Source organism: Microcaecilia unicolor, chromosome 3, assembly GCF_901765095.1.
Source record: "Microcaecilia unicolor chromosome 3, aMicUni1.1, whole genome shotgun sequence".
NCBI lineage: Eukaryota > Metazoa > Chordata > Amphibia > Gymnophiona > Siphonopidae > Microcaecilia > Microcaecilia unicolor.
Window position 1 is genome coordinate 42,756,961 of NC_044033.1, and position 27,583 is coordinate 42,784,543.

At 41.7% G+C, this 27,583-nt stretch overlaps 1 protein-coding gene across 2 annotated transcripts in view; it reads right to left on the reverse strand.

Moving 5' to 3' along the window:
• PSME4 (proteasome activator subunit 4) overlaps positions 1 to 27,583 on the reverse strand; it is a 363,943-nt gene that overhangs the window by 172,820 nt on the left and 163,540 nt on the right. For both annotated transcript variants that reach the window (XM_030195844.1, XM_030195843.1), the window contains 9 exons: positions 26,721 to 26,810; positions 26,372 to 26,436; positions 26,116 to 26,266; positions 25,112 to 25,210; positions 23,532 to 23,601; positions 23,222 to 23,289; positions 12,005 to 12,220; positions 10,556 to 10,713; positions 921 to 1,016 (listed from right to left, as the gene is read on the reverse strand). In XM_030195844.1, the coding sequence (XP_030051704.1) occupies positions 921 to 1,016; positions 10,556 to 10,713; positions 12,005 to 12,220; positions 23,222 to 23,289; positions 23,532 to 23,601; positions 25,112 to 25,210; positions 26,116 to 26,266; positions 26,372 to 26,436; positions 26,721 to 26,810 (1,013 nt within the window). The remainder of the gene's footprint in view (positions 1 to 920; positions 1,017 to 10,555; positions 10,714 to 12,004; positions 12,221 to 23,221; positions 23,290 to 23,531; positions 23,602 to 25,111; positions 25,211 to 26,115; positions 26,267 to 26,371; positions 26,437 to 26,720; positions 26,811 to 27,583) is intronic.

The following is a 27,583-nucleotide window of genomic DNA, read 5'->3' on the forward strand; positions in this document are numbered from 1 at the left end:
TAATAAAATAATAAACTAACACAATGAATCTTTTTCAGGCATGAGAGGACAAAATCAAAATCACATAACACACATAGGAAAAATACATTTTACAAATGGGAGAGCTTTGTTTCTGTGTCCATTTGACAGAGCAGAAAAAACAAAACAGCAGTACTCGAGGAAACTGTTGCACGCAGGAAGAATCATGCATGCTCATTATGTTAAACCTAATTATGAGCTCTGGGAGTGTTGTTCTATCCCAGCAATGTATGATGTCAACACCCTCTTGCTTGCCCAACTCAATCCTGCTTATCAAATTAATGCTTTCTTGCCAGGACCACTGCTACTGTAGAATATTTACGGCATGCAAGAGTCTGTAACCATGAGGATGTGAAACTGCCTTATATAAGTGTTAAAATGCACAAGAAATATTTTAGAAGACAGAGCATCACGAGTCACAAAAGCGGGACTGAACCCTGGTTTCTCTGATTCTCAGCCTGCTGGTCTAACTACAAGGCCACTCCTTCCGACAACTAGCAATGGAAAACAATGTGGAAATAACTTGAATATTGAGAGGCAGTTTGCATCAAAGGAAGGATATAAGAAGAGAGAATGCATATACGAAAATGCTTGCTTAGGGTGATGGATACTGTGGAATGTGTGTGCAGCACAAAGAATACAGATCAAAGAGTACAGCCCCCCTCCCCCAATCAACCTCAACAAACAAGGTATAAAACCCGCATATTTTAAATACATATCATATAAACTCAACAGACAGTAAAGATAACCATCATTATGAATCATGTGTTATCTCACAGCTAAAGTGTTATCTCACAGAGCTAAAGTGGCAAAGGAACAAATTACTGTTTTACGTGGTCTGTGAAAAAATTATACAAACATGCAGTCATTTATATAAAATAATTTGCAAAAACACTACTTACAAGTGAGTTATTCTTTCTCCTTGGAGTGGAGGTAGAAGGTTTCCTGAGCCAATTAAACAACTGTGCACTATAGTGAGACACTGCTGTACATCATCTCTGAAAATCAAACACTAAAATCAATTGTACTAGAAATACCAAAAGTCTAGACAGGGAGGTAAAAATATTTTCATGCAACAATACAAAAACTCAGTAGCGTAGTACCTGAAGCTCGAGATTGCAATGACAAAACTTCAAAGACTTCATAGTAAATCCAAATGTTGAACATACAACAGAATTCTACCTGACTTTGTCTGATTGCTCATACCCCCTCTCATCATCATTCCACATTCTGTTCTGCTGCAATGTTAAGCTACAGTTCAAGAAACTTCCACTTAAAAAAAACAAAGCAGCTAAAAATGATTAAGTAAAATATGTTTTCATTGCTACTTGTCTATTAAAATACCTATTCATAAAAATTGTGCCTCCACCTATATGCTGTCTGTCACAAGACTCAACAAATTTAACAACCCTACATCTTCACTTTAACTCCTACAATTCCTTCAAAATTCTGCTGAATGTCCACATCTCTCTGCTTGCTGCTTTCTGCTCGCTTCCCTGATCATGCGTTGCTCTATTATTTATGCTGTTCACTTACAAATGCATTCAGGGTCTCATTCCTACATAAAGTTCTGCTGATTCACATTATGGTACATAACAGAACACAGTGAAGACAAAAGAAAGTAAGCAAGGAAAGACAAGCCTAAAAAAGTGGGTTGAATATGAATACAGACTTTTCCCAAACCTGAGTTCAAGGCAAGCTACAAATCCAGGTAAAGTTGGTAGATCTTTGTCCAAAAACATCATTGAGCCCCAATCTAAGGGCCTCATTTTATAATCTGCATTAATGATTTAACACGCATTAATGTGAGTTATGTTTTTAGTAAATAGGACTCACTGAGAGCATTAACTCACTGGAAAGCGCATTGGCAAATGAGGCTTAAACTTTGTACCCGAGGCAATGCAGGGTAAAGTGACTTGCCCAAGGTCACAAGGATCATCAGGAGAAGCAGGACTGAACTCTGTTTTCCCTGATTCTCAGCCTGCTGGTCTAACAACAAGACCACTCCTTCCTACAACTAGCAATGGAAAACAAGGTGGAAATAACTTGAATATTGAGAGGCAGTTTGCTCCAAAGGAAGGGTATAAGAAGGGAGAATGCAACTAAGTTGAATGCTTGCTTAGTGTGATGGGTACTGTGGAATGTGAAGCACAGAGCATAGTGATCAAAAAGTAGAGTCTCTACCCCACCCTAACCCTGCAGAACACCCAAACCCAATTAACCTCAACAAACAAGGATAAAATGTAATATTAGCTTAGTTTAGAGATAATCTCTTGGGGAGATGGGTGAATATTTGAGGATTTATCTCCTGCTGTCCACAGAAAACATCCACTACAGATAAGAAACTTTTTCTTCTCCAAGGCCAAACAAGATAAAGTTCTCACAGATGAAGCTGTAGCTACAAGGCTGCCTTCAACAGAAAAAAGGGGAAATAGATATGAAAGATGCAGCCAATGGACAGAAACCAAAAACTGTTTTTGAAGTCATCTTTTTGTTTTGTATTGATTTTTTAAGGCAATCAGCCTAGAAATCAAGAAAATAGGCCCTGGGGGGGGGGGGGGGGGGGGTGAACCTCAAAGAAACTCTACAGGTCAGATTGGCCAAACCTACTGTTGTGTCAAGAATCCCTTTGCAAAGGATAATTAGATGTCAACATATGGACTAATGTCCATGTTACAGCTTTGCAAATTTCTTCTGTCGAAGACAAACTCAAGAGGGCTACCAACACTGCCATGGCTCAGACCTTATGAGCCTTGAGGTGACCCTCCAAGGTCAAGCCTTCATAAACATAAGTGAATGAGATGCAGTCTGCTAGCCAACTAAATATATGCTCAGCAACGGCAGTCCCAGGTTTACTGCAGGTCAAAAAACAAAAAAAGCTAAGCGGACTCTTCTTAAGTGCAATCAGCATGTAGAACATGTTCACCATTGTTGGAATGTGGCCTAGGGGAAAATGGTGGCAGGAAGATTCATTGGTTAAGGTGGAAATAAGACACTACCTTAGGAAGGAACTTAAATGAGTGCAAAGTAACCACCCTATTGTTGAAAAACTTGGAGTAGGATGGATCAGTCATGGGAGCCTAAAGCACACTAACTTCTATGTGCTGAAATGACCACCACTAAAAATAAGACATTCGCTATCAGGTATTTCAAGTCAAAGGAATCTAGTGGTTCAAAAGCAGCTTTCATTAACCGAATTAAGACAATGTTGAGGTCCCAAAAGACATCAGGAGGCTCTGTGTCAGGCTTCAGCTCAATAAGGCCTGCATAAAGCAAATAGCTAAAGGATGTACAGAGATGGATTTATCTTCTACATGGAAACAATAAGCACCAACTGTACTAAGATATACTGTATCAAAGTTATTCTTTAAACCTAACTTAACGAAATACAGAAGGTATTCAAGCAGTTTTTGTAGTGGGACAGGAAAAAGGATCTATGGCTTTTCTGTCACAACATATGGCAGAAACCATTTCACTTAAAACCATAAGATTGTCTAGTAGAGTCTCTCCAAAAAGTTTGATAATAAATTCATAAATTAAATTAAAAATCAGAAGTACTCATGATAGGCTATCGGCAGATTAAGGGACAGCAAAGGTTACCCTCTTAACATCCAAACTGTAAGGAAGAGGGACATGATGCTGGGATAAAACGTAGATCACACATGCTCAGAGAACAATGTTGGAGAATAACCTAAGAGAGATTCCCAGTTAACACACTTAGCTATTCAGGTTTTCAGGATACTCACATAAATATTTGTGAGATAATGATGCATACAATGGAGGTAGGCATGACAATTTATCTCATGAATATTCATTGTGGATATCCTGAAAACCTGAATAGCTAAGGGTGTCCAACGGCAAAGTTGAGAACCCCTGCCCAAATATTTGTACTTGTGCTAGACTAACCATTCCAATCCAGCCCTCGGGGCTCACCTAGTCTCATTAGGATTTCAGGATATCCACAATGAATATGCCTCAGTTGCATGCAGATCTAACTCATGCATATTCATTGTGGATATCCTGAAATCCTAATGAGACTAGGTGAGCCCTGAGGACTGGGTTGGGAATGACTGAGCTAGACCTTGCCAACAGAAAAAGTTCAGAGCCCTCCAGAAGAAAGTTTTCTCCTTTATTTTGAAGTATAGACCACCATTGGGTACCCCAGAGTAGTAAATTTAAAACAAATTGGAGAAAATATTTCTTCATTCAACGTGTAATTAAACTCTGGAATTCATCGCCAAAGAATGTAGTAAAAGCAGTTAAGTTTAGCGGGGTTTAAAAAAAGGTTTGGATGGCTTCCTAAAGGAAAAGTCCATAGACCATTATTAAAATGGACTTGTGTAAAATCCACTGCTTATATCTGGGATAAGCAGCATAAAATGTATTGTACTGTTTTCGGATCTTGCCAGGTCCTTGTAACCTGGTTTGGCCACTGTTGGAAACAGTATGCTGGGCTTGATGGACCTTCGGTCTGTCCCAGTATGGCAATACTTATATACGTAAATTCTAAGTTGCGTACTTGAAAAAGGGGGATTGGCCATGGGCATGGAATGGGTATTTCTAAAATCTACACGCACTGTTATAGAATACACTCGGTCTGCGCGTAATAAGCGTCCAAACTTACATCCAGTTTTACTTGGCGTAACTGCCCGTGACTAAATTTAGTGGAGCAGATGGGAAACTCAGCGTATTCTACAAACCATGTGGGAATTGAGGCTTATTCTATAAAATACACCTAAATTTAGGCATACTTTATAGAATACGCCTAGGCATATTTTGTTTCAGTGCCGATTTTTTAGGTATGATATATAGAATCTAGTCCTATATGCCTACACTTTCCTTCAGGAATCGTTTGCTTTGGATAGCAAGAACTTTTTTTGCTCATCTCCAATTGTGCCACTTCTTACTATGTAGAAGGCAATACAGCAGATCTATAGGATGAGCTAGGTAGGCAAAGACTGCTGTCACTATAGGGATTACTAAACTGCCCTGGGAGTAGAAAATCAAGATATGTATTGCAATGGGATACAGACTGAGGGAAAACCTTAGGAATGGAAGAATAGGAAGTGATATACTGCAGTACCAACATTATTTCAGTTTTAGCCAGTCTAGTGGACAATGGCCTCAAATTGCTGCAAAGGTGGTATTTGACTCTGTATAGACTATATAAATATTTGGGTCTGCTACAAACCTCGGCTAGGCACTGTTTGTTGTTACATATTTGGTAGAACTGTGCTATACAATGCATGCATTCTGGTCAAAGAGCTCTGGCTCTTTCATATATTGGGGGTTCATCTGTTTGTGAACATTAAAGTTATTTTCATTATGTATATTTTGCATCTCATGCCATCAAACTTGGACATAAATTCAAATAACCTTAGTGTGTCAGATAATGGCTGCTTGTTGTGAACTAGCTAGGATATGGAGGTCACCAGAGCTCCTGGCTCTACAACAGTAGTTGTGGAACATCTATTTTCTAAGTAGACTAAGAGCAATTTGAAGACATCATCTGCAGACTCAGAAAGGTTCCCCTGAGCTCCTCAACATACTTATTGCTGATTCACATGAACTGAGCTTGGTAGATTGTGGTAGACATTGCTCACTGGTAGAGTGGTGATGGAGGGTTATTTGGGAGGAGATTGGCTAAGGTATAAAACTGAGCTAGAAGTTGGATGTTCAAATAAGTTGTGGTGAAAAAAAAAGTAGGTCCAAGGCCCACAGCTATGAGAGTCTGCAGACCCCAACATCCATTGTAGAGGCTCTTGATGCAGTCTTGAAAACAGCTAAGATCTGCCTGACCACATGTTTTCCACTTGCTTACTAGTGGCCAAAGTTGGGCAGATTTGCCCTGAGGGAAAAAGTCCTTGGCCTGCTCAGTCTTATACAGTATACTAACACATACTGGCCCATAAGAATCTGATAAGAAGTTATGCAAGAGTAGAGTATCTCAGGGCTTGGCCCTTTCTCTGATTTTATTCAATACTAGTAAAAAAGCCCCGTTTCTGATGCAAATGAAACGGGGGCTAGCAAGGTTTTCTTCAGAGTGTGCATGTGGGAGTGTGTGTCCCTGCCGTCTCTCCCTCCCCCTCCCCCCTCCCAGTCCAGTCCTTCGGTGTTAAGTTTCCTGCTGTTCTGTGCTTTTGTTACAGAGAGTGAGGGCATCTCTCTCCCCTCCCCCCTCCGAGTCCTTCACTGTGTGAGATTTCGTGCTGTGCTGTTTTCCTTCACTCATGGGGAAACCGGATATCTCTGGCGCTTCACACTTCCGGCTGGAGGCTTCAGAACGTTGGTCTTGCCTTTTATATATATAGATTATTTTAAAGTCCAAGTCCATTGTTGTATGCTATCCAACAATTTGTGGGTAGCCCCTTTGTTTATGCAGATGATCTCCTTTTGGTGGAACAAGTTCCAGTGGAGGATTATGATACAATGGGTTTGCAGGCAGTGGCTACATGGTTATATGATGCTCAGATAGTACTGAATAAGACTGATCATGTTGGGTAACTGGGAATAAGGACCAGCCTAATACACCTGTGAGGTTATTGGATAAAACTGCTCCTGTAATTGATATATTTAAGTATTTAGGGGTTTTGATAGATTCTCATCTTACATTTTCTGTCCATGTTACTATATCAGTTCACAAGTATTATGTTACTCTGCGTAAATTGCGGACGGTTAGGAATTATTTTGATGAAAAGGGTTTTTTTTAAATATTAGTGCATGCACTATGTCTCAGTTGGATTATGCAAATGCAATTTTGACAGGGATATCGAATAAAAATTTGAGAACATTACAAACCATGCACAATACAGCAATTCAGATTTTGGAGAGGGTCACCATAGATTTGATCATGTTACACCTTTATATTTGCATAATCATTGGCTGCCAGTGGGTTATAGGATATTTTTTACACTGATGGTCCTTAGCCACAGGGCTTCTTATGAGCATATTCCTTACTCTTTGGCAACATTGTTGACATCATATATCCCCGCATAGAATTTGTGATATTTGAATGCAATGCAATTAGCTATTCCTTCCTCGGCTAAGGTTTGCTTAGCCACAACTAGGAAGGGTGCATTTTTTTTTTTTTTGGCTCCTGTGCTATGGACTGCACTTCCACAGGTTTTGCAGACTGAATGATTTTTACTGCATTATGTAGCTATATTTGATATTATTTGGGTAGTTAGTCATACAAAAGGAAACCAACCATCAATATCTTGTATATCTTGTGTGTATGTACTTTATCATAAATTCCTTTTATGTTTTTAATTTTATTTTATTTGTACGCCTCTGTGATTTTGCTGTTAGCCATTTCCATGATAAAATTAGGGAAGGAGAGGTCTTCTGAAGGAGACATGCTCCATTTATGGGAGAAGTGGGATCTGATTGCAAGCTCATATTCAGAGTCCCATGTGTGTTCCAATTCAGTCCCAGAAAAATACTCAGAGTATGAGCCTGGCTGGATCTCAATGCCTTGATGGAGACATTCCTTGAACAAGGGCATCTAGACACCAGTGTACAAATCTGCCCCAGAAAAGCTTCCTCCTCTGATGCTTTAGAGATGGACATTGGTGCAGCTGATATGAGCTCAGATGCCCTTTGAGGCTTTGGCATTGATGAAATCACTCTTAGGGAGAACATGGGCCTCAAAGATCAGCTACAGAATCATATGCAACAATGACGATACTGCAGTCAAGGCATTGCAAGGAGCAGGGAACCAAATGAGTTAATGTTCCTGCTGAGCTCCTCAAAAGCTGCTGATGCCAATGTCACAGAGGAAACAGTAGGTGAGGCCATACTGTCCTGCAACATCTGAGGAGGATGGCACAACCCCTACAATGTCGAGGAGGTTGAGAAGGCTTCTGTCTGGGAGTGCTTCAAATTTACAGTGACGAGCAGAACTGATGTTAGGTGCCCTCAGTTGTCAATGAATACTAGATAAATCCTTCCTCTTCTTCAGGCAGAAATCAATGTTAAATCTGATGATCTCTATTGTCAACGATGATCGACACATTCCTTTCGTCAGTGCATCCCCACATGATGCCTCCATTGCCAATGTTGAAAGATTAGATCTGAATCCCACTCTATCACCTGCAACACAAATGGCACTGAGAGGGTCCATAAGCAAACCCAAGACACTGCAAGCACCAACTGTAGGTATCCACATCAAATACAGTCTTGCGGCACCACTCTCTGAGGGGCTACTTAAACAACTTGACTCTTATTAAAAAATAAAAAGGGCCAGGGCACCCTGTACCCAACGATGGTACAGCTATGGGTGGTTATGGAGAAGGAAAGAAATCAAACGACATTAAAAATCCTGCCTAGAGACACTAAAGGGAAGAAAGAAGTCCACAGACAAACACAAGAAAATAAATGAAAGGTCTCAAGATCGATCAATGGAAAACTTCTCCAAATAATAGCTCCATGGGGAAACAAAACTGAGGGCGTCCCATTCAACAACATGAAGTCGTATAAGTATGTGCGGTACAGCCTTTGAAAATCTTACATATTTTTTCTATGCTGGAAAGGTTTTCTCACCTATGTATATAAAGGCTTGATATCTTGTTCGTTCTCATAGAAACCACAAGATATTTTTAAATTTTCTTTTAAAATAAGGGCTTGTCTATAACATCATTTGTCAGTATTGGCATAAACAAGAAAAACATCTATATTCAAGTACTATACCAAAAGAATTTACCTGATAATTTTTATTGATGCATGTACGAGGGAACCAATAACCTAAAGCTCAAATAATGAGGAAATTCTAAGACAGAAGTAGGCAAACCTTTTGGCCCAAGTGCCGCATCAACAAACATGAATCAGCTGGACAGCCAAACAGTATATGGTTAAAGGAGACAGCAAGGCTTCCCCTGACCAAAATATCAATTATATATTGGTATACAAAAGTAGGATTTCCCAAAACACCTGAGCAAATGAGAATTTGAGAAAATCAACTCCCCCATCCCAATGGGTTTCCCTATGCAGCTCATATCATACCTGCACAATACATATAAACTGCTTTGGTTGTACCACAGAAAGGCGGCACATCAAATCCACAACCCTTTACTCATTTACATTTATTCTCAAAAGAATTGTCCTCCAGTACTAACAGAAATGTCTCATCCACTGACTTGTTCTGCGCCAGGCTTTGCAGTCCAGCTGTCTGGAAGGACCCTCTGCTGTTCTTGGTGTTTTATCTGTATTTTGCACTTTAGTGTTAGTTTCCAGTAAGCCCCATGACCCAAGAATGACAACATCAGTTGGAACCATTTAAAATGCTTAGACCTCCCTTTCTTGTCCTCAAGCTTCTTTATCAGGAGCTCATCCTCCTTCCTCAAATATTAGTCACATTACTCATTTTTATACTCGTTCTGGCCTGCCATTATTTCTTCTTTGCCACAGCCAGTTTGCTCTGCCAGGAGCTTAGCCGAGATTGGGTGGCAGAGCCGGTGGCGGGAGGCGGGGATGGTGCTGGGCAGACTTATACGGTCTGTGCCAGAGCCGGTGGTTGGGAGGCGGGGATAGTGCTGGGCAGACTTATACGGTCTGTGCCAGAACCAGTGGTGGGAGGCGGGGCTGGTGGTTGGGAGGCGGGGATAGTGCTGGGCAGACTTATACGGTCTGTGCCCTGAAAAGGACAGGTACAAATCAAGGTTAGGTATACAAAAAAAGTAGCACATATGAGTTCATCTTGTTGGGCAGACTGGATGGACCGTGCAGGTTTTTTTCTGCTGTCATCTACTATGTTACTATGTTTACCATTATCTCTCACAGCCTTGAATCTTTACACCCGAGTACTGATGAGTCATTAAAAGCAGACATTCAGGGCACCGAGGGATGATGGCGGCAGAGCAACTGGTCATGGCAACAAAAGCAACAACAGTATAGGCAGTGGCAGTATAAAAATTAGTAGTGCAGCATGAATCAGAATTTATACACCCACAGGCCACAGTTCATCCACTACTGCTCTAAGACCTTTATGAAGCAGGAGATATCCATGTTTATGTTTAAATTCAAGTACCTACACAGAGATACAAAGTCCTGGAAAAAAATAACAGAATTCCTAAAAAAAAAAAAAAGAGGAAGAGTTTTTGGGGTTTTTTACGTGAAGGTCAGATTAAGGAATTTTTACATCTCTACAGGGTTGTAAAAACACAAACAAGATACTACTCTGTCCCATCAGATTGTGTTCTAACGTTAGAGATTTAGAGTACAACAGAATTAGTTCAAACAACAGAATGCCCTCTGAAGACAAAGAAGTCTAAAACAGCAATGCTTTCTATTCACAAAATGAAATAAAGTTGCAAACAGCAGAATACACATAGAAACAAAGGAAACATTGACCAGTACAGAAGCCCTAACAGCTCAAAAGAATTCAATATTAACTAGCTCAACAGCCTAGCACAGTGACATGAAAAAAATACAACTTCTAACCAATAAGACAATTTCATTCAGATATTGCTTTGACAATTTGCAAGCAATATAAATGCAAACATTTGGCAACAACAACCTATAAATAAGCATAACTCTATACCTTGACATCTCTAGGTCTCCATTCCCATAGCGATCTAACTTGACAAGTTCAGGCTGAAGAAAAGTATCCAGCAGAAAGTAAGCAAATGATATTTCTTCTGCTGAAGGGACATGCCACCGGATATTCAGATTCCACAAATCCCCTGGTTTTCCCCAGTCCTACATAAGTAATAAAGAGAAAAGGAAGTACCACTCAGAGATCCTACAAAAATAGTTTTCTTAATAGCTTAAAAAAGATTTTATATAAAGCTTTCATATACTTTTCTATGTTTATTTTTCCAACCTCCAAAGTAAATGACTGAATTTTAAGAATACATAATAGATGCAGTCACCATGCTCCTCTCTCTGACTTTGAGACTGCACGTCAGGGTCTACACTACTTAATATATTTATTTCTGGTAGAGCTGGGTAAATGGTACAGCATTATTATACAAGGGGTGAGATTCTGTTACATCTTCACCAAGTGTGGTGGAAAATCCAGTGGCCGTGTTATGCCTGCCTATTGTCAAAACTAATTAGGATCATTGATTTCATTGGAATGCGGCCAAGTGGCAGCATAACACTAAAAGGAATTCTGCCACTATGTTTTTGCTAATTATCAGTAATAGGAAAAGAACAGAAACACACAAGGATTTTCTATACTGCATTCCTCCAAATTACTCTTCCCCAGTGCTTTTTCCTTTTGGTCCTCGACACTATTTTATCTTGATATTTCACCGCGTTGTCCCACAACTACCTAGCCTTGATTTTGGGCCTCACCCAGGAATGTAATTCTCTCAAGCTAATCAGAAAGTTTAAATTAACAGAAAGCTACTATCCACAAATTTCCTGTTGACTTTTATTTCTACATCCCTAAGTTTACTAAAATGGCTATCACATTAATTCTACAAGAAACTTACACAGGGTGGTGTAATACCATTTACAAGATCAACTTCTATGCTTTATTTAGAAACCTAAAAGTTTCAGCAGCAAAATTCAAAGTTTGGTTAACAAATAAAAATGATTACATGAAAATTAGTTTTGTTTCCTTCCAAATAACGTTATTTTGGATTTAGCTCACACCTTTTTCAGTAGTAGCTTGAGGTGAGCTGCATTCAGGCACACTAATTATTTCCCGAATGCCAGAGGGCTAACGGTCCAAGGGGTCTGTTTACTAAGCCGTGCTAGCAGCTTCCGTGCAGCATTGCCAACGCAGCCCAAAGTGAATGGGCTGTGTTGGAACTCATACACAGCCAGCCGCGAAACTGGCTTAGTAAACCCCAGCGTAAATTTCTATCTGAGGCAACGGAGCATTAAATGGCTTGCCCATGATCACAAGGAGCAGCAGTGGGATTTAAAGCTGACCTTGTGGGTTGACAGCCTGATGCTCTTCCACTTTGCTGCTCTTCCACTTCCTGATACAGCAACAACACCTTTTCATTTCTCATTACAATTAAACAGCAACTCTTACCTTAATTGGAAAGTATTCTGAGAGCGGTTTATCAAAGCCACCTCCCACGCTGCAGTATTCTGTGGGGTAGATGAGAGTAGTGGAGCGCAAAAGGTGATGCAGCAGGTTACATGACAGTATGTAGCCCTGTTTACAGGTGAAATGGAGTGTCTGCTGCAGAATCTTCACAAGCTGCTCCCTGTACGGCAGCAACTTTTCTCCATCTACGCGAGTGATCTAGTAAGAAGAACTATGTTTAAAAGTAGCCCTACTTGGAAAACAAAACACATCTCTTAAAATAAAAAATAAAAAAAATCTCAGTGTTTTTCCTTACATTTACGTGATAAATGTGGATGTAATTAAGTAAAATGATAAATTAAAAAATAAAAAATAAAAAAATCTCCGATACCTAACTAAAATTACAATATGAATCTAATATGTTTATTGCTTAAAATGTGTGCTGTGATTAACTGTATGGCCAAGGGCTACATTTTTAAAATCCAAATCAGATTTCTAAGTTGCAGTCTTTTAGGTTAGACCCTTTTATAGGTTGAGGAAGAAATACTGACTTGTTGTATGGAGATGGGGTGGTCAGTGTTTGTAACTTCTAAAGAGAAATGTCACTGGGATAAATAAAAGGTAGGTTGGGTCTCAGTATCTCGAAGAGAGGGAGTCAAAGGAGTTTTGATTTGTTTTTTTTTTAATTGAAATTTCAAAAATTTTTACAAACAAAAATGTATAGAACATCCACCAAATTACACAGATATAATCAAATCTCTTTAAACCAAGCAAAGCAGGTGCTTTAGTCCACGTCAAGAGGGACATGTGACGTACAAATAAAAAAAGAGATCAAAAAAAGGTAAAGAATTAGGAGACTACTAGATCAAACTAGGTTTCCCAAACTATCTAAGGAGTACAATTAAAATGAATGACAAACCACAGACTATTTTCTACTTCCCAGAAAATTCTCCAATTGTGCAGAGTCAAAAAAGACGAAATCCATACAAGGGTATTTATTTATTTGTTGCATTTGTATCCCACCTTATCCCACCTCTTTGCAGGCTCAAAGTGGCTTACAATACATCATGAGTAGTGGAAGAATGTTAGTAAACAAACATTTAGTATTGCAGGATCTTGGTCAGCATGATGATAATAAAACAAAGCAATAGTATACAAGCAGATATTAAGAAATAGTTCTGAATATAGATGGGCGAGTTGTACATATTCACATTGTATCTTAAGGAAAAGGTAGCCCCCTCACAGCTAACACCCGCAATTTTAAATCAAGAAATTGTTTCCTCCTCAGCTGGGTGGAATGAGCCACATCAGGAAAGATTTGAATTCTCTGCCTACAAAATAGCATTTTTTATTCCTAAAAAAAAAAATTTCAGATCTAAAATTTTATGTTGCAGAACTATTGTTAGTAATATGTAATTTATCTTTAAAACTAAGCATGGCACTGGAAGAATGGAAAGTAGCCAATATAATGCCAATTTTTAAAAAAGGTTCCAGAGGTGATCTGGGAAATTATAGACCTGTAAGCCTGACGCTGGTGCTGGGAAAAAGGGAAGAGACTATTATAAAGAACAAAATTACAGAACATATACAAAAGCATGGATTAATGAGACGAACCAACATTGATTTAGTGAAGAGAAATCTTGCCTCACCAAACTACTACATTTCTTTGAAGGAGAGAACATGTGGATAAAGGCAAGTCGGTCAATATTGTGTATCTGGATTTTCAAAAGGCATTTGACAAACTACCTCATGAAAGACTCCAGAGGAAATTGGAAAGTCATGGAATAGGAGGTAGCATTCTATTGTGGATTAAAAACTGGTTAAAAGTTAGGAAACAGAGAGTAGGATTAAATGGACAGTATTTTCAATGGAGAGAGGAAGATAGTGGGGTTCCACAGGGGTCTGTGCTGGGACTGCTGCTTTTTAGCATATTTATAAACGATCTACAGATGGGAGCAACTAGTGAGGTAATTAAATTTGCTGATAACAAAGTTGCTAAATTGCAAGAAGATTGTGAAAAATTGCAAGACAACCTTACAAGACTGCGCATCCAAATGGCAGATGACGTTTAATGTGAGCAACTGCAAAGTGATGCATATGGGAAAGAGAAACCCAAACTATAGTTGCATGATGAAAGGTTTCATATTAGGAGTCACCGACCAGGAAAGGGATCTAGGCGTCATCATGGAAACCCTCTGATCAGTGTGCGGCGGCAACAGCGAAGAAAGCAAACAGAATGTTAGGCTGAATGTCATTCATTATTAAGAAGGGAATGGAAACAAAAATGAATAATGTCTTTGTATTGCTCCATGGTGCCACCGCACCTTGAATACTGTATGCAATTCTGGTCACCGTATCTCAAAAAAGATATAGTGGAATTAGGAAATGTACCAAGAAGGGCAACGAAAATGATAAAGGGGATGGGACAACTTCCCTACGAGGAAAGACTAAAGCAGCTAGAGCTCTTCAGCTTGGAGAAAAGACGGCTGAGGGAAGATATGATATAGGTATATAAAATAATGAGTGGAGTGGAACGGGTAGAAGTGAAGTATTTACCCTTTCCAAAAATACTAGGACTAGAAGGCATGCAATGAAGAAACAAAGTAATAAATTTAAAACAAATTGGAGAGGATAGTTCTTCACTAACATGTAATTAAACTCTGGAATTCGTTGCTTAGCGGGGTTTAAAACGGTTTGGATAGCTTCCTAAAAGAAGTCCATAAGCCATTATTAAGATGGGGAAAGTCCACTATTTATTTCTAGGATAAGCAGCATAAAATATATTGTACTGTTTTGGGATCTTGCCAAGTACTTGTAACTTGGATTGGCCATTGTTGGAAACAGGATGATAGACTTGATGGAACTTCGGTCTGTAACTTTCCAGGAAATTTGTCAAATCCAAAATTGACTCCACAAGGGAGTCCAAGTCACTCTCTGTCGGATTTACAACTCTGGAACGATGAAAATCATAACACTGAGAAATAACAATTTCATCTATCTTAGAGAGCTTCAAAACCTCCTTTGAATACTGTTTCAACAAAATTTTAGACAATCAAATTTGAGGAAAATTCAAAAACCTCTGGTTCCAAGACCTTTGCGAGTTTTCAAGTCTCTCCAGACCAAAACGAACAGAAAGGCAATCCTTATTCAGAGGCTGCCTGAAGAGTAGCAATTTGAGGGTCCAATCCTTGGACTCTCTTATCAATTAAAGAAAAATGTTTATCAATCTCTTCAAATTTCTCTACAGATTTCTGGGTGAAGGTGCAAAGCTGATAGACCTGGAACCTGATCATGGACTCGGTTCTAGAAACTACTGTCCAAATGTCTAGAAGGGTAACAACTTGGCTGACCTGGGGAAAATAATTTCCACCAGGGTAATAGGAGAAACAATTTCAGGTTTAGCAGCTACTAGAGTAGTGTCCAAAATCATCTCAGTCATGCCACCATTTTGCTTCCTCAATCTCCACAGGGGCTGTGCCTTGAGGAGATTTAATTAAGAATGGTATAAGCATTTGGGGGGGGGGGGGGTCCTTTCTGTTGAGCTGACTGAAACACCATCAGGGGAGGCAAACAACCCGGACTGTCCATCCTCAACAGTCACTACATATTTATCCATACGGCCCCTCATAGGGATATGCACGGCTTGAGATCTTTTAGGCTGTAATTTCTTTTTCCTTCCCATCATAACCAAAGATGTTATTGCTCCTTCATGCTCCTCAGAGCTCCCAAGGGGCCTGGTGTGCCCCTCAGTGGATGGCCCTTTGGCTGTGCCCCTTAGGAAACAGCCCTTTGGCCATGCCCTGTGGCCACACGCCACAAGTACTGCTGGCGTTTTAAGATATTCCAGGACTCTTTCTGATGACATCAGTCCCAAGCGCTGCCTCTCCCAGATCAGCTGGAACCTACTACTACTACTTGGCATTTCTAAAGCGCTACTAGGGTTACGCAGCGCTGTACAATTTAACATAGAAGGACAGTCCCTGCTCAAAGGAGCTTACAATCTAAAGGAGGAAATCCCTAGCATGCTCAGTGCTTCTCACAGCCACCTACTCTTCTTGTGAGTACATAGCCCCCTCCCTTCTTTTTTTTTTTTTTAAAGGAAAGGGGATGGGATTTGAAATACCACTTGCACATGGAAAAATTATGTTCTTACCTGATAATTTTCTTTTCTTTAATCATACCAGACCAGTCCAGACTAATGGGTTGTATCCATCTACCAGCGGAAGGAGACAGAGAAAATAGTTCCAAGTAAACCGACCCTTAAGAGTATCGTGCAGCCTGGAATGTTCAGTATTTTGAATAGCCAAGCAATGGTGCTCTGAAGTCTAGAAGAAAACACAGTTAATACCAAACAGGCAAACTCTTGGAGCCAATATGCAGAACCTCACTGTTCCTGCTTGGCCGAAGGCAACTGCAACCTCCCCTCACAGTAAAGTAAGCAGGAAGGAATGGTCCATACCGAGCTTGCCCAAGCACATAGAGATCTACCACTGAATCTGGGGAAAGAACTCTGTGATCCCAAGTAACAAGAGTCATACAGAGCTGGCACAACAACAAGTGGCAGGAGATTGAATAGAGAAGATGAAGTAGGTAGTGCTGTAGGACATCCCACCGTATTGAAGCGTCATGGAACAGTCAGGGTTACCTAAAAGAAACAACACTATGACAGATTTTAGCCAGGGAGGGCATCTGGACTGGTCTGGTATGATTAAAGGAAAAGAAAATTATCAGGTAAGAACTTAATTTTTCTTTCTTTGTCATCTATACCAAACCAGACCAAACTAATGGGATGTAGCAAAGCAGTTTCCCAGAGTAGGGGGAGAAAAGAAGAATGCAGAAGGTTGAAAAATCAACTAAGCTATACACAGAGCAAAAACTGATCAGCAGAAAAAGATTCAAATATCCGAACCAGGGGCGTATCTGCGTGGGGCCTCAGGGGCCTGGGCCCCCGCAGATTTCGCCCTGGACCCCCCTACCGCTGCCAACCCTCCCCCTCCGTTGCTCGCCTACCTTCGCTGGCGGGGGACCCCAACCCCCGCCAGCCGAGGTCCGCGTCCTCCTGCCGCTGCCGGCTGCCTTTGGTCCTTTAATTCTTCCATTGAAGCTGGCGCCGACGAAAGTTTCTTTTGAGTCTGACGTCGCTGCACGTTGTACGTGCAGGACGTCAGACTCAGAAATTGTTTCTGAGTCTGACGTCCTGCACGTACAACGTGCAACGTGCAGCGACGTCAGATTCAAAAGAAACTTTTTCGTCGGCGCCAGCTTCAATGGAAGAATGAAAGGACCAAAGGCAGCCGGCAGCGGCAGGAGGACGCGGACCTCGGCTGGCGGGGGTTGGGGTCCCCCGCCAGCGAAGGTAGGCGAGCAACGGAGGGGGAGGGTTAGCAATGGCAGCGGCTGGGGGGAGGGGGATCGGCAATGGCGGCGGCGGCGGCGGCGGGGGGGGGGGGGCTATAATGTGCCCCCCCTCTCTGGCCCTGGCCCCCCCTACCGCCGCAGTTCAGATACGCCCCTGATCCGAACCACCAGGCTACCAAAATGGAATAGAGTTAGACACTAGAAAAGGAACTGAAGCTGTAGGACGTAAAACAAATGTCCTGAGCAAAAGAAAAACTACATACCCCTGTCCCGAGAGTAGCAAAAGAAGCAGCAAAGATACTCATGCCAAAGAACCACCCTTGGAAGGAAGGCAACAGTTGTATCCGAGCAACAAGGAGAAGAACTGTCTCTCCTAGACCAGGATCCACTTCTCTGAACCCTGGCAGGACTAACTCCCAAACCTGCCGGTCTGCCTTGAGTCCAAGATGGTCAGAGGAAGCGACTCTAACAAGTACTAGGAGTATGTAACCCAAACAGTGCGCTACACTTCACAGAAGAAAGGAAGCAAGGACCAGGAACCACCCAGACTCGTACCTAGTGAAAGAATCAAACTCCACAGAACAAGAGACTTCAGAGTTGAGCGAACCAACTAACTGGAGCGCTAGTCTCTCCAGGAGAACCATGAAGAAAAGGGCAGCATCATACCATGGTACAACTGAACCCGAATTATAGCTACGTCTTGCAAGGTTCCGCGTTAGGAGTTACGGATCAAGAAAGGGATCTGGGTGTCGTCGTCGATGATACGCTGAAACCTTCTGCTCAGTGTGCTGCTGCGGCTAGGAAAGCGAATAGAATGTTGGGTGTTATTAAGAAGGGTATGGAGTCCAGGTGTGCGGATGTTATAATGCCGTTGTATCGCTCCATGGTGCGACCGCACCTGGAGTATTGTGTTCAGTACTGGTCTCCGTATCTCAAAAAGATATAGTAGAATTGGAAAAGGTACAGCGAAGGGCGACGAAAATGATAGTGGGGATGGGACGACTTTCCTATGAAGAGAGGCTGAGAAGGCTAGGGCTTTTCAGCTTGGAGAAGAGACGGCTGAGGGGAGATATGATAGAAGTGTATAAAATAATGAGTGGAATGGATCGGGTGGATGTGAAGCGACTGTTCACGCTATCCAAAAATACTAGGACTAGAGGGCATGAGTTGAAGCTACAGTGTGGTAAATTTAAAACGAATCGGAGAAAATTTTTCTTCACCCAACGTGTAATTAGACTCTGGAATTCATTGCCGGAGAACGTGGTACGGGCGGTTAGCTTGACGGAGTTTAAAAAGGGGTTAGATAGATTCCTAAAGGACAAGTCCATAGACCGCTATTAAATGGACTGGAAAAATTCCTCATTTTTAGGTATAACTTGTCTGGAATGTTTTTACGTTTGGGGAGCGTGCCAGGTGCCCTTGACCTGGATTGGCCACTGTCGGTGACAGGATGCTGGGCTAGATGGACCTTTGGTCTTTCCCAGTATGGCACTACTTATGTACTTATGTACTTATGTAAACAGAGTACTCCTAAACCAGCTCGCTCTGGACTTAGGGATGAAAGAACAGAGCCAAGCAACAGGAGACAAGGCAGCCTTGTCTAACAATCTAAACTGTGGTATGCCACAGCTGCCGAGAAGTTACAGTATCCAACCAGCAAAAAAGAGCTGGGGTTTACCGACAAGGTGAAACAGTGCCCAACAGGCAAATGTGAAAATACGCTCCACAGTCAGAGACTGAACTGTGCTCAAGAGACAGAAACGAAGCTCTGCTCATCAGGCAGAGTAAGATCCGTGCTCAACGAGAACAAACGGATTTGCACTCAAAGCACACAAACTGAGCCACGCACCACGGGCAGAGGAGGAGTTGCACACCTCTGGCAAAGATAGAAATGCACTGAACAAGCAGAGAAGAAGCTGAGAGTAACAAACAGAGGATGAGCATTGCCCCACTGAAAGAGCTGGATGTTAGAGGTACCTGCAGAACTGAAGCTGCGGTAGCAATGGAAGTGTATAAAAAGCAGACAAGAAGCTGCTTTCCACATGCAAACAAGGAACTGCACTCCGGACACCAGCAAGGAGCTGCGCTCCAGACGCCGGCATGGAGCAGCGCTCCACAGGCCGACAAGAAACTATGCTTCCTACGCAGACATAAAGCTGTGCAGCACCTGCAGTCAGAGAGCAGTGCTCCACATACCGCTCTGGAACAGTGCCCAATCTGCAGAGAAGAGTTGTGCTAAACACATAGAGATGGAGCTACACTCAACAGGCAGTGGAGATGCACTCCGCACACAGACAGGGAGCTGTGTTCCATACACAGAGAGAGAGCTGCATGCCACACACAGACAGGGAGCTGCGTTCCACAGGCAGAGACAGAGCCGTGTTCTACATGCAGACACAGGGCTGCGCCCCACACTGAGACCTGCAGAGAAAGAACTACACTCAACATGCGACAATGGAGCCGTGTTCAACATGCAGAAATGAAAGGTTGCAGAATATGTAGTGAAGGAACTTCACTCAACATGCCATGACACTGCTGTCCTCAACATACAGCGATGGAGCTAAAGCCAACCTGGAACTGTGGAACTGTGCCCAACATGCAGCAATGGAGCCGTGCCCAACATGGAACGGTGGAACTGCATGGAACAATGAAGCTGTACTCAACATACAGCGACAGGGCTGTGCTCAACATACAGCGACGGGGCTGTGCTCAACATACAGCGACGGGGCTGTGCTCAACATACAGCGACGGGGCTGTGCTCAACATACAGCGATGGAGCTGTGCTCAACAAGCAAAATGCATAGATGGAGCCCCGGCGAACAGCCAGAAAAGAAGGTGCTGCCAAGAGGCCAACAAGAAAGGAGCACAACTTGTGGAAATGCAGACCTGGCGCTGCACTCCCCTGGCCCAGAGGGACTAAAACTACAAGAAGAGAAGGCCCTGTGCCCCAAGAGAGACTCTCGGCCCCCAAGTGGTCTCTGAGCCACAATGACCGCCCTCCTAGGCAACTGAGACAGAGCAGCAGTCAACGTAGAGAAAGAACTCCCACCAAGAGAGAGGTAAGCACCACAGATCTGGAATCCTCAGACCATAGGGAGCAAAATGCAGCCGTATGGCACAGAGGAAGGAACAACTCTCGCCAGGCCAGGAACAAAGAGGAAGCTGGCCACTAACACCAAACTGAGGAAAAACCAGCTAAGGGACAGTCAAACTCCAGACCTAGAACAGAGCCACTTCCCTGCAGAAAAGTAGAGAAAAGCGCAGAGCTAAGAGGCGATAATCCAGACGCACAGAACTGCGCCCCTTACAGAAAAAGGAAGGAGTGCCGAGTGTGCCAGGAGAGAGGTGCCTGAAACTAGAAAAGGCAAAATCCGCCTGTGCTAGGCTAAAATTCCCGCCCGAAAGCAAGGAAGAGCTGTGGCAAACTAGTCCTAAAAAGGCACATTCCCGTAAAGAGACACTGAACTGAGTCCAAGCAAAAGACTGGCAAGAATGGCGCTCCCTAGGGTACTCAGAAGAGGGATATGAGCTAGCAGTTGCACACCAAGGGCAACTCGGACCCCCACCAGAAGGAAAGTACCCTGCAGACAAACCAGAGCAGACAGGAGGGATACACGGGGACGAGAGAACCAGAACCTCCCTAAGGAAGGGAGGAAAAACTGCTGCCAAAACAAGAATCAAATAGCAGGGGCGTCTCAAGCAAGATGACTGAAGCAGCAGAGACTGGATGGTTTGAAAAAGAACTGACCAACAGCCGCGTAAGGTTGACAGGAAAGAAAAAACAGCCCTGGACTAAAAGGACCGAGCCTGCAGCCAAACTGAGCCGGTGAGAGACTTCCCCCACTTTGGAAACGGCAGACTAAGCACTCCGAACCACAAAGGTACAAGTTCCACCAACGGGGCCACCCTCTGAACCAGCCGCCATCTAAGACCGTGAAGAGGAGAAAAACAACTGAGTTTCATGATCCAGACACGAGCTATGCCCCACAAAAAAAATCAAAGCAACTGGTACCAGGTCGGAAGGGTCCAAGTTCAGAATCAGATGCCGGCCAGCGAAATTGAAAGAAACTTTGCAAGCGGCCCCCTAGAATACGTTGCCAAAGGTGGGAAAAAATGAAAACACCGCGAGGGAACAAAATGGCCCGACAAAACCTGAGAAGGCAGAGAAGCGAAGCCGAACGCAAGGACAGCGTCCACCAAAAGCAAAAGAGGCCCTGAGAAAAAGGAACTAAAAATAAATCAGGTAACAGGCAACAGAAAGAAGGAAAAACAGTTTCTTCTTTTTTTTTTTTAAACAATCTTCTTCACTAGTGACAGGAATAAATAAAGGTTTACCTCAGAGGAGCTACCAGCCAGCAATCCAGAGCAGCTGAACGATCCATCCACCATCCGCTAGGAGACAGAGAAAATACTGAACATTCCAGGCTGCACGATACCCTTAAGGGGCGGTTTACTTGGAACTATTTTCACTGTCTCCTTCCGCTGGTATATGTACACAACCCATTAGTCTGGACTGGTCTGGTATAGATGACAAGGAAATTACAGTTACTTTGTACCTGGGGTATTGGAGGATTAAGAGACTTGCCCAGAATCACAAGGAGCTGCACTGGGACTCAAACCCAGTTTCCTCTGGTTCTCAGGCCACTGCACTACCCTAAATGGTATGCTGGACTGGTGGGTGAAGGATATATATATATACCCTAAATGGTGTGCTGGACCATTTAGGGTATATATATATATATATATATCCTTCACCCAGCAGTCCAGCACACCATTTAGGGTAGTGCAGTGGCCTGAGAACCAGAGGAAACTGGGTATGAGTCCCAGTGCAGCTCCTTGTGACTCTGGGCAAGTCTCTTAATCCTCCAATACTCCAATATATATAGTCAGCCAACACAAATGTTGAGCTGAGGTGCTTTTATTTATTTTTCCTCTACATGGGTAGGTGTTCTTTTTTTTTGTATGTCTCATTTAGTTGTTTATTATTTACTTGCTATTTGTGGTATATCATTTAGTTATTGAGTCATTATGTACATGTTTTGGTGTTGCATTTTACTTTTGTTTATGTATTTGTTTACCATGTATTTATTTTTAACTAACAAGTTTGTTTTATTTGTTATTAGTATTGTCCAGCCCCTAACACTACCCTTGTGTGAACGAAATGTGGCCAGTGTCAGGCTTGCTTGCTTGATTTTATTTTCAGACCTCATAAAAATAAAGATTCAAAGATAACTGTTCTTATTGTGATCTGTCCTTTTCGCTGCCGCTTTCAATTTTGTGGATCGTCTGCCCAGTTGCTTCCTTTTAAGAGTAAGTCTGCCTGATGTATATGCACAAAATTCCTACCTCCTAGAATCTGACAAAAAGGTGGCACAAGGTTGCTCTTCAGCTCTTTCACACCACATACTGTACTATGGGATAGTAAGAGCTACAGTATTCTACAAGGCTTGTGAAAGGAGTCCCTCTCAACGGGAGAAGAACTAAGGCAATACAGAAAATAAAAGCCTTCACTATACTAGAGGCAGGAAGAAACACCCCAATATCTCCATATACAAGACTGGAAGAAATGCACATGAACTCACTTCCATAAGCTAGATCTTCTGCTTTATTTCACGCAACCCTGAACAAACTAGCCTAGAGAAAAATGGAATATTTCAACAGATAAGAACCATAATGCCCATTCAGTCTATCCATCTCCTGACCTATTTATAGCAAACTTTAATGGGTCTTTGATAACTGCTGTTACTTGCCAATATGAGGTAACATAGAAAGCTCTAGTTCAAAGAATATTGCAACAACAGTCATTTCAAAATTTAATCTACACACTCGAGGTGGGAATCAGCTTATGATAATTTATAATACCTCTGACAAAAGCTGAAGATTCCAGAGTAACTCCTTATCCAACTCTTCTTCATGCAAGATATCATCATCTATATAGCAGAGAAGTGAAAGTTAGTCCTATTACTTAAGCAAGACATGATTCTGAGTACTTTGGATATTTATACTTCATTTCTAATCTCTTTTCTTTGCTAATACCAAAAGGCATTTTGAAGAAAAAATGAAAATATTTAAGAATCGTAAAAATAAATGTAAATAAAGCTCAATGAGAAAAACAGAATCAGAATAAAAGAACTAAACCTCAATAATAAAATAAGAAGCCTTCAGAGCTTACTGCTTGTAAGTTGAGTTATAACACTACAGCAATGAGGCAAAAAGAGCTTCAACGACTCCACAGGGCGACACTGAAACAAACAGTAAAAATATAAAATTAGACCTAGATCAATTATGCAAAGAAGTATATAAATGTTCAATCAACCAAGGATCTGAGAGGCAAAGAGCATATGTTTTTCCTAGCTCAGGCCACAGTTAAGTTTAAGATTTTTGGGACTGCTACAACTATTAGATAAGAAAAATAAAGGCAAAGACACATATGGCTTATCCCATCTACTATCCCTTCCTCTCTCAGAAATCCTATCTACTTGTCCCAACCTTTTTTAAATTCAGATACAGTCTAAATCTCCACCACTCCCACCGGGAGATCACTCCACACATTCACCATCTTTTCCGTGGAGAAATATATTTAAGTCTGTCCACATGTTTTTATGATGAAGACAACTGACCATTTTAGTAGCCACCCGATAAGAGAATAGCACACATTAATTGGCAAAATTGTTAATTATTTGCTCATAACGCACAATGTAGATTAACTAATAATGAAATACAAAGCAGCTCATTATTACACAAAATGAGTGAAACCTCCCAAGCTGTGTTATTCATGGAAAGAATTTTTCCACCCCAGGGATAACAGGCCTTTAAGATAGAAACTACCCAAATTTTGGTTTTGGTGCCGAAACGGACCCAAAATGCTAATTTGGCCACATTTCGATTTTAGCCGAAAATGTCAGTGCATTTTCAGCAGCAGATGACACCCCCCCCCCCCCTCCATCTTCTTAAAGCTGCTGCCCACTCTCTGTACCCTCCCCCTTCAACCAAAAGCAACTAGACTAAAGGGAGTAGAGGTAGGCCGGGGGGGGGGGGGCAGAGGGGGAGTTGGATGTGGCTCTGTCTGATCCTGGGTTAGGAAGAAGGTGTTGTTCGGAAGGCAGGACCTGACCAGTTTTAGTTTTGTCTTTGGTCAAAACCAAGCAGTGAATTTTAGTTGCAGATCTGGTTCTGGCCAAAGCTGAAAAGCCTGGTTTCAGTCAGCCTCTACCCTAAAGCATATTCTGTTGTTTCCAGTGAGAAACAAAGGGCCAGCACTAGACAAAAGAGAGCCTTCCCCAATCCCCCTCAATCATTTTTTTTAACCAACTTCCCACCCATCCCCAATCCCCTGTTACAACTGCTCACTACCTCCATCCCCCAAGCCCCAGTGGCCCACACTGAGGTTCTTCTGCTAGCTATTTACAGGGGAGGGAGGAGCAGAGCAATCCCTAGCTGCTTCTGCTCATGAATCCCAGCTTCAAAATGGCCAGTTCAGCCTCTTAGCAGCAAATACAACCTCTAAGGAGTCAGTTTGCCAATATGGACACACTTATCCATTTAACACTGTATATGAATTTTCAGCAGTACCACTCAGATAGTGTGGATGAAAAAAACATAACTTTAAATGTGTAAGTCATCATTTTGAAGTTAACGAGTGACCACCAAGGTGAATATTTACCTAAGGTTTCTTTTTTTTTTTTTTTTTTTTTTAAATTGTAGCACCTTTAAAACTGATAAAAGGCAAACGAAAACATTAATACTTCTTACCTTTACTGCAGCTCTGCACATGTCAGCAACCATTCGGCCAGAAACTCTGGTTTCAAATATGCTTGAAACGGCAAAGTTATAAACCTTATCCAGGGCAACCTTAAGAGCAGAACATTTGCAGATGGATCAATTAAAACAACTATCCCATAAAAACAGGCAATAAACTGCTCTCTACTATACAGAATTCTGATTAGCACAAACTTAATATCCTAACTGAACCATGGAGAGAGGATGCTGTAGAAATATTTACAAATAAATATAACATTTTTTGTTCATTAAGTTACTCTACCTTTGTAGGAGATACAGAAACAAGTTTGTGCAGTAATACATTTAAACTGCTTATGACAAGGGTAGATTTAAAAACTATTACTCACTCAGAAAATGTTAATTACTAATGAGGAAGATATTTCCAAAGATATTTTTAGAAAAAAATATGATTTTCAATTTAATGAGAGCCTACTTTAAATAAAAATCCTGTCACATTTCATCAGCAAATATGTCAAAATAACTAGGAAATGTACTGAATATGATCTGCTGTAGGAAAACTAAATTAAATATTCCAATGGGTATAAATCCATATAGTATTAAATATTTAAGCTAATCAGCAGCACCTAATACTCATTTCTACATATATACAAATTTAGTGAACGAGTTCATATCCCCCAGTTTGGATTTTCTATCTTTGCACCTTTATTTCTCCTCATGAGTGCCTGGACTAGCACCCAAAAGGATGCATTCCTTCAACCATGCAGGGAATAGTCATACACTCCATAAGCAAGAGAGCACTGCATGCATGCTCCAACCAGCTACCAGCAAAGAAGGGATCAATTGTGCAAGACAGCAGAACAAACCAGCTGAAGAGCTGGCCAGTCTGCTAACTTGGAATCAAGTTAATTGCTTGGAAGCACATAAGCTGAAAAGCACTTTGAATGGCATCTTGAAAAGCTTAAGATGAGAGGGATAAGCCTCTTAAATACAACACCTTCACAATTAAGTTGTTTTACCTTAAATATTTCTCTTGAACACTGTGTGAGGATTGTACTAAATGTGGAGGAGAGGCCCAACTCCACTAAACTCTCCAAGTGCGTCATCTTTTCTGTTTCCGTCTCTTCTCTTGTTTGTTCAAGCGTGCTGCTGTCTATGAGTGCAAAACATCTGCACCAATAGTAATATTTTTTTTAAAAAGCATGTGTAAATCAATAGGCAAGCTACACAATTTCATATATCTTACATACCATTTCACATTCATAGTAAACTCACCTGTCTACAAACTGTAGTACAAAATCTTCAAATTCTGCAGTAGCTGAGCACAACTCTCTCTCCACCTAAAATTCCCACAGTAAACAAAAACCATGACTAACAATTTCAAACTACTGCATTCTGCCTAAAAAAAAAAAAACATTAAAAAAATTCAACGGAACATACATACACACGAGTTTATCTAAATCTGATAAAAATACTAAACGGAGTTACAAATTTATTTGTACCAAAGTGCTTTTCAATGCTGTCTGTCCTTGCACAAATGTATTGTCATTTTTATATGCATTCATTTCTTGAATGTAAAAAAATATGTTCTTTTAGTTGCATGTGCTAAATAAAGCAGACTTACCTCGGGGAGGTCATTCCTCTCTTGTAGCACAGATGAACAATCTACTAAAGGCACCAAAGTGGAAAATGTTGCAATGAACTGGAATGTGATCTGTTTTGGAAAGGAAAATAACGTCTTGTTCACACTATATACACTACACATTCTGGAGGCAGGAAATGCAGGTAGGCATCTACTTTAGAGCTAGAAATACACATAGGTGCCTGTTTCTCTTCATAAACAGACACATGAAACCTGCAGAGATTGCAAATAAATTGCATCTGTTTAGGAGAAGCACAAGGGTGAAAAGCACATGTGCACATATTCTATGAACTATGCATGCATTTCAAACCTTCACCCACACTCTGTCCAAACTATGCCCCAAGGAATATCTATACACAGGTCACATCAAAATCTATACCTTCCTGTCACTTCTAGCGTACCAAGGGCAGGGTAGTGGAGGCAGTCCACCCCCGGGTGCAGGCAACAAGGAGGTGCAAGAAGCAGTCACGCGGCTGTCAGCTACACCAGCTCCCTGCACCCTCTGATGTTACTTCCTGCTCCGGGGCAGGGGACCAGAGGAACAGACAGCTATGACTGCTTCGTGCACCCCCAGATGGTGAGAATGATGCGCTTCAGAGGAGGGGGGTGATGCGCTGGGGGAGGGGCGGGGAGACATAGCAGCACCAACCTAGGTACACAACTACACGTCACCACATATATTTGTGTGTGTGTGTGTTTGTATTCCAAAGGGTAATTTTATAAAAGCCCTGTTCCACAGGTAGAACAGGGTTCACCAATGGAAAATACTGAAGCTCCCGACCCTACCTTTTTTGCACCTGTCAGGTGGCCGACTCTGAATGATACTTTTCTATTTCTCTTGCCTA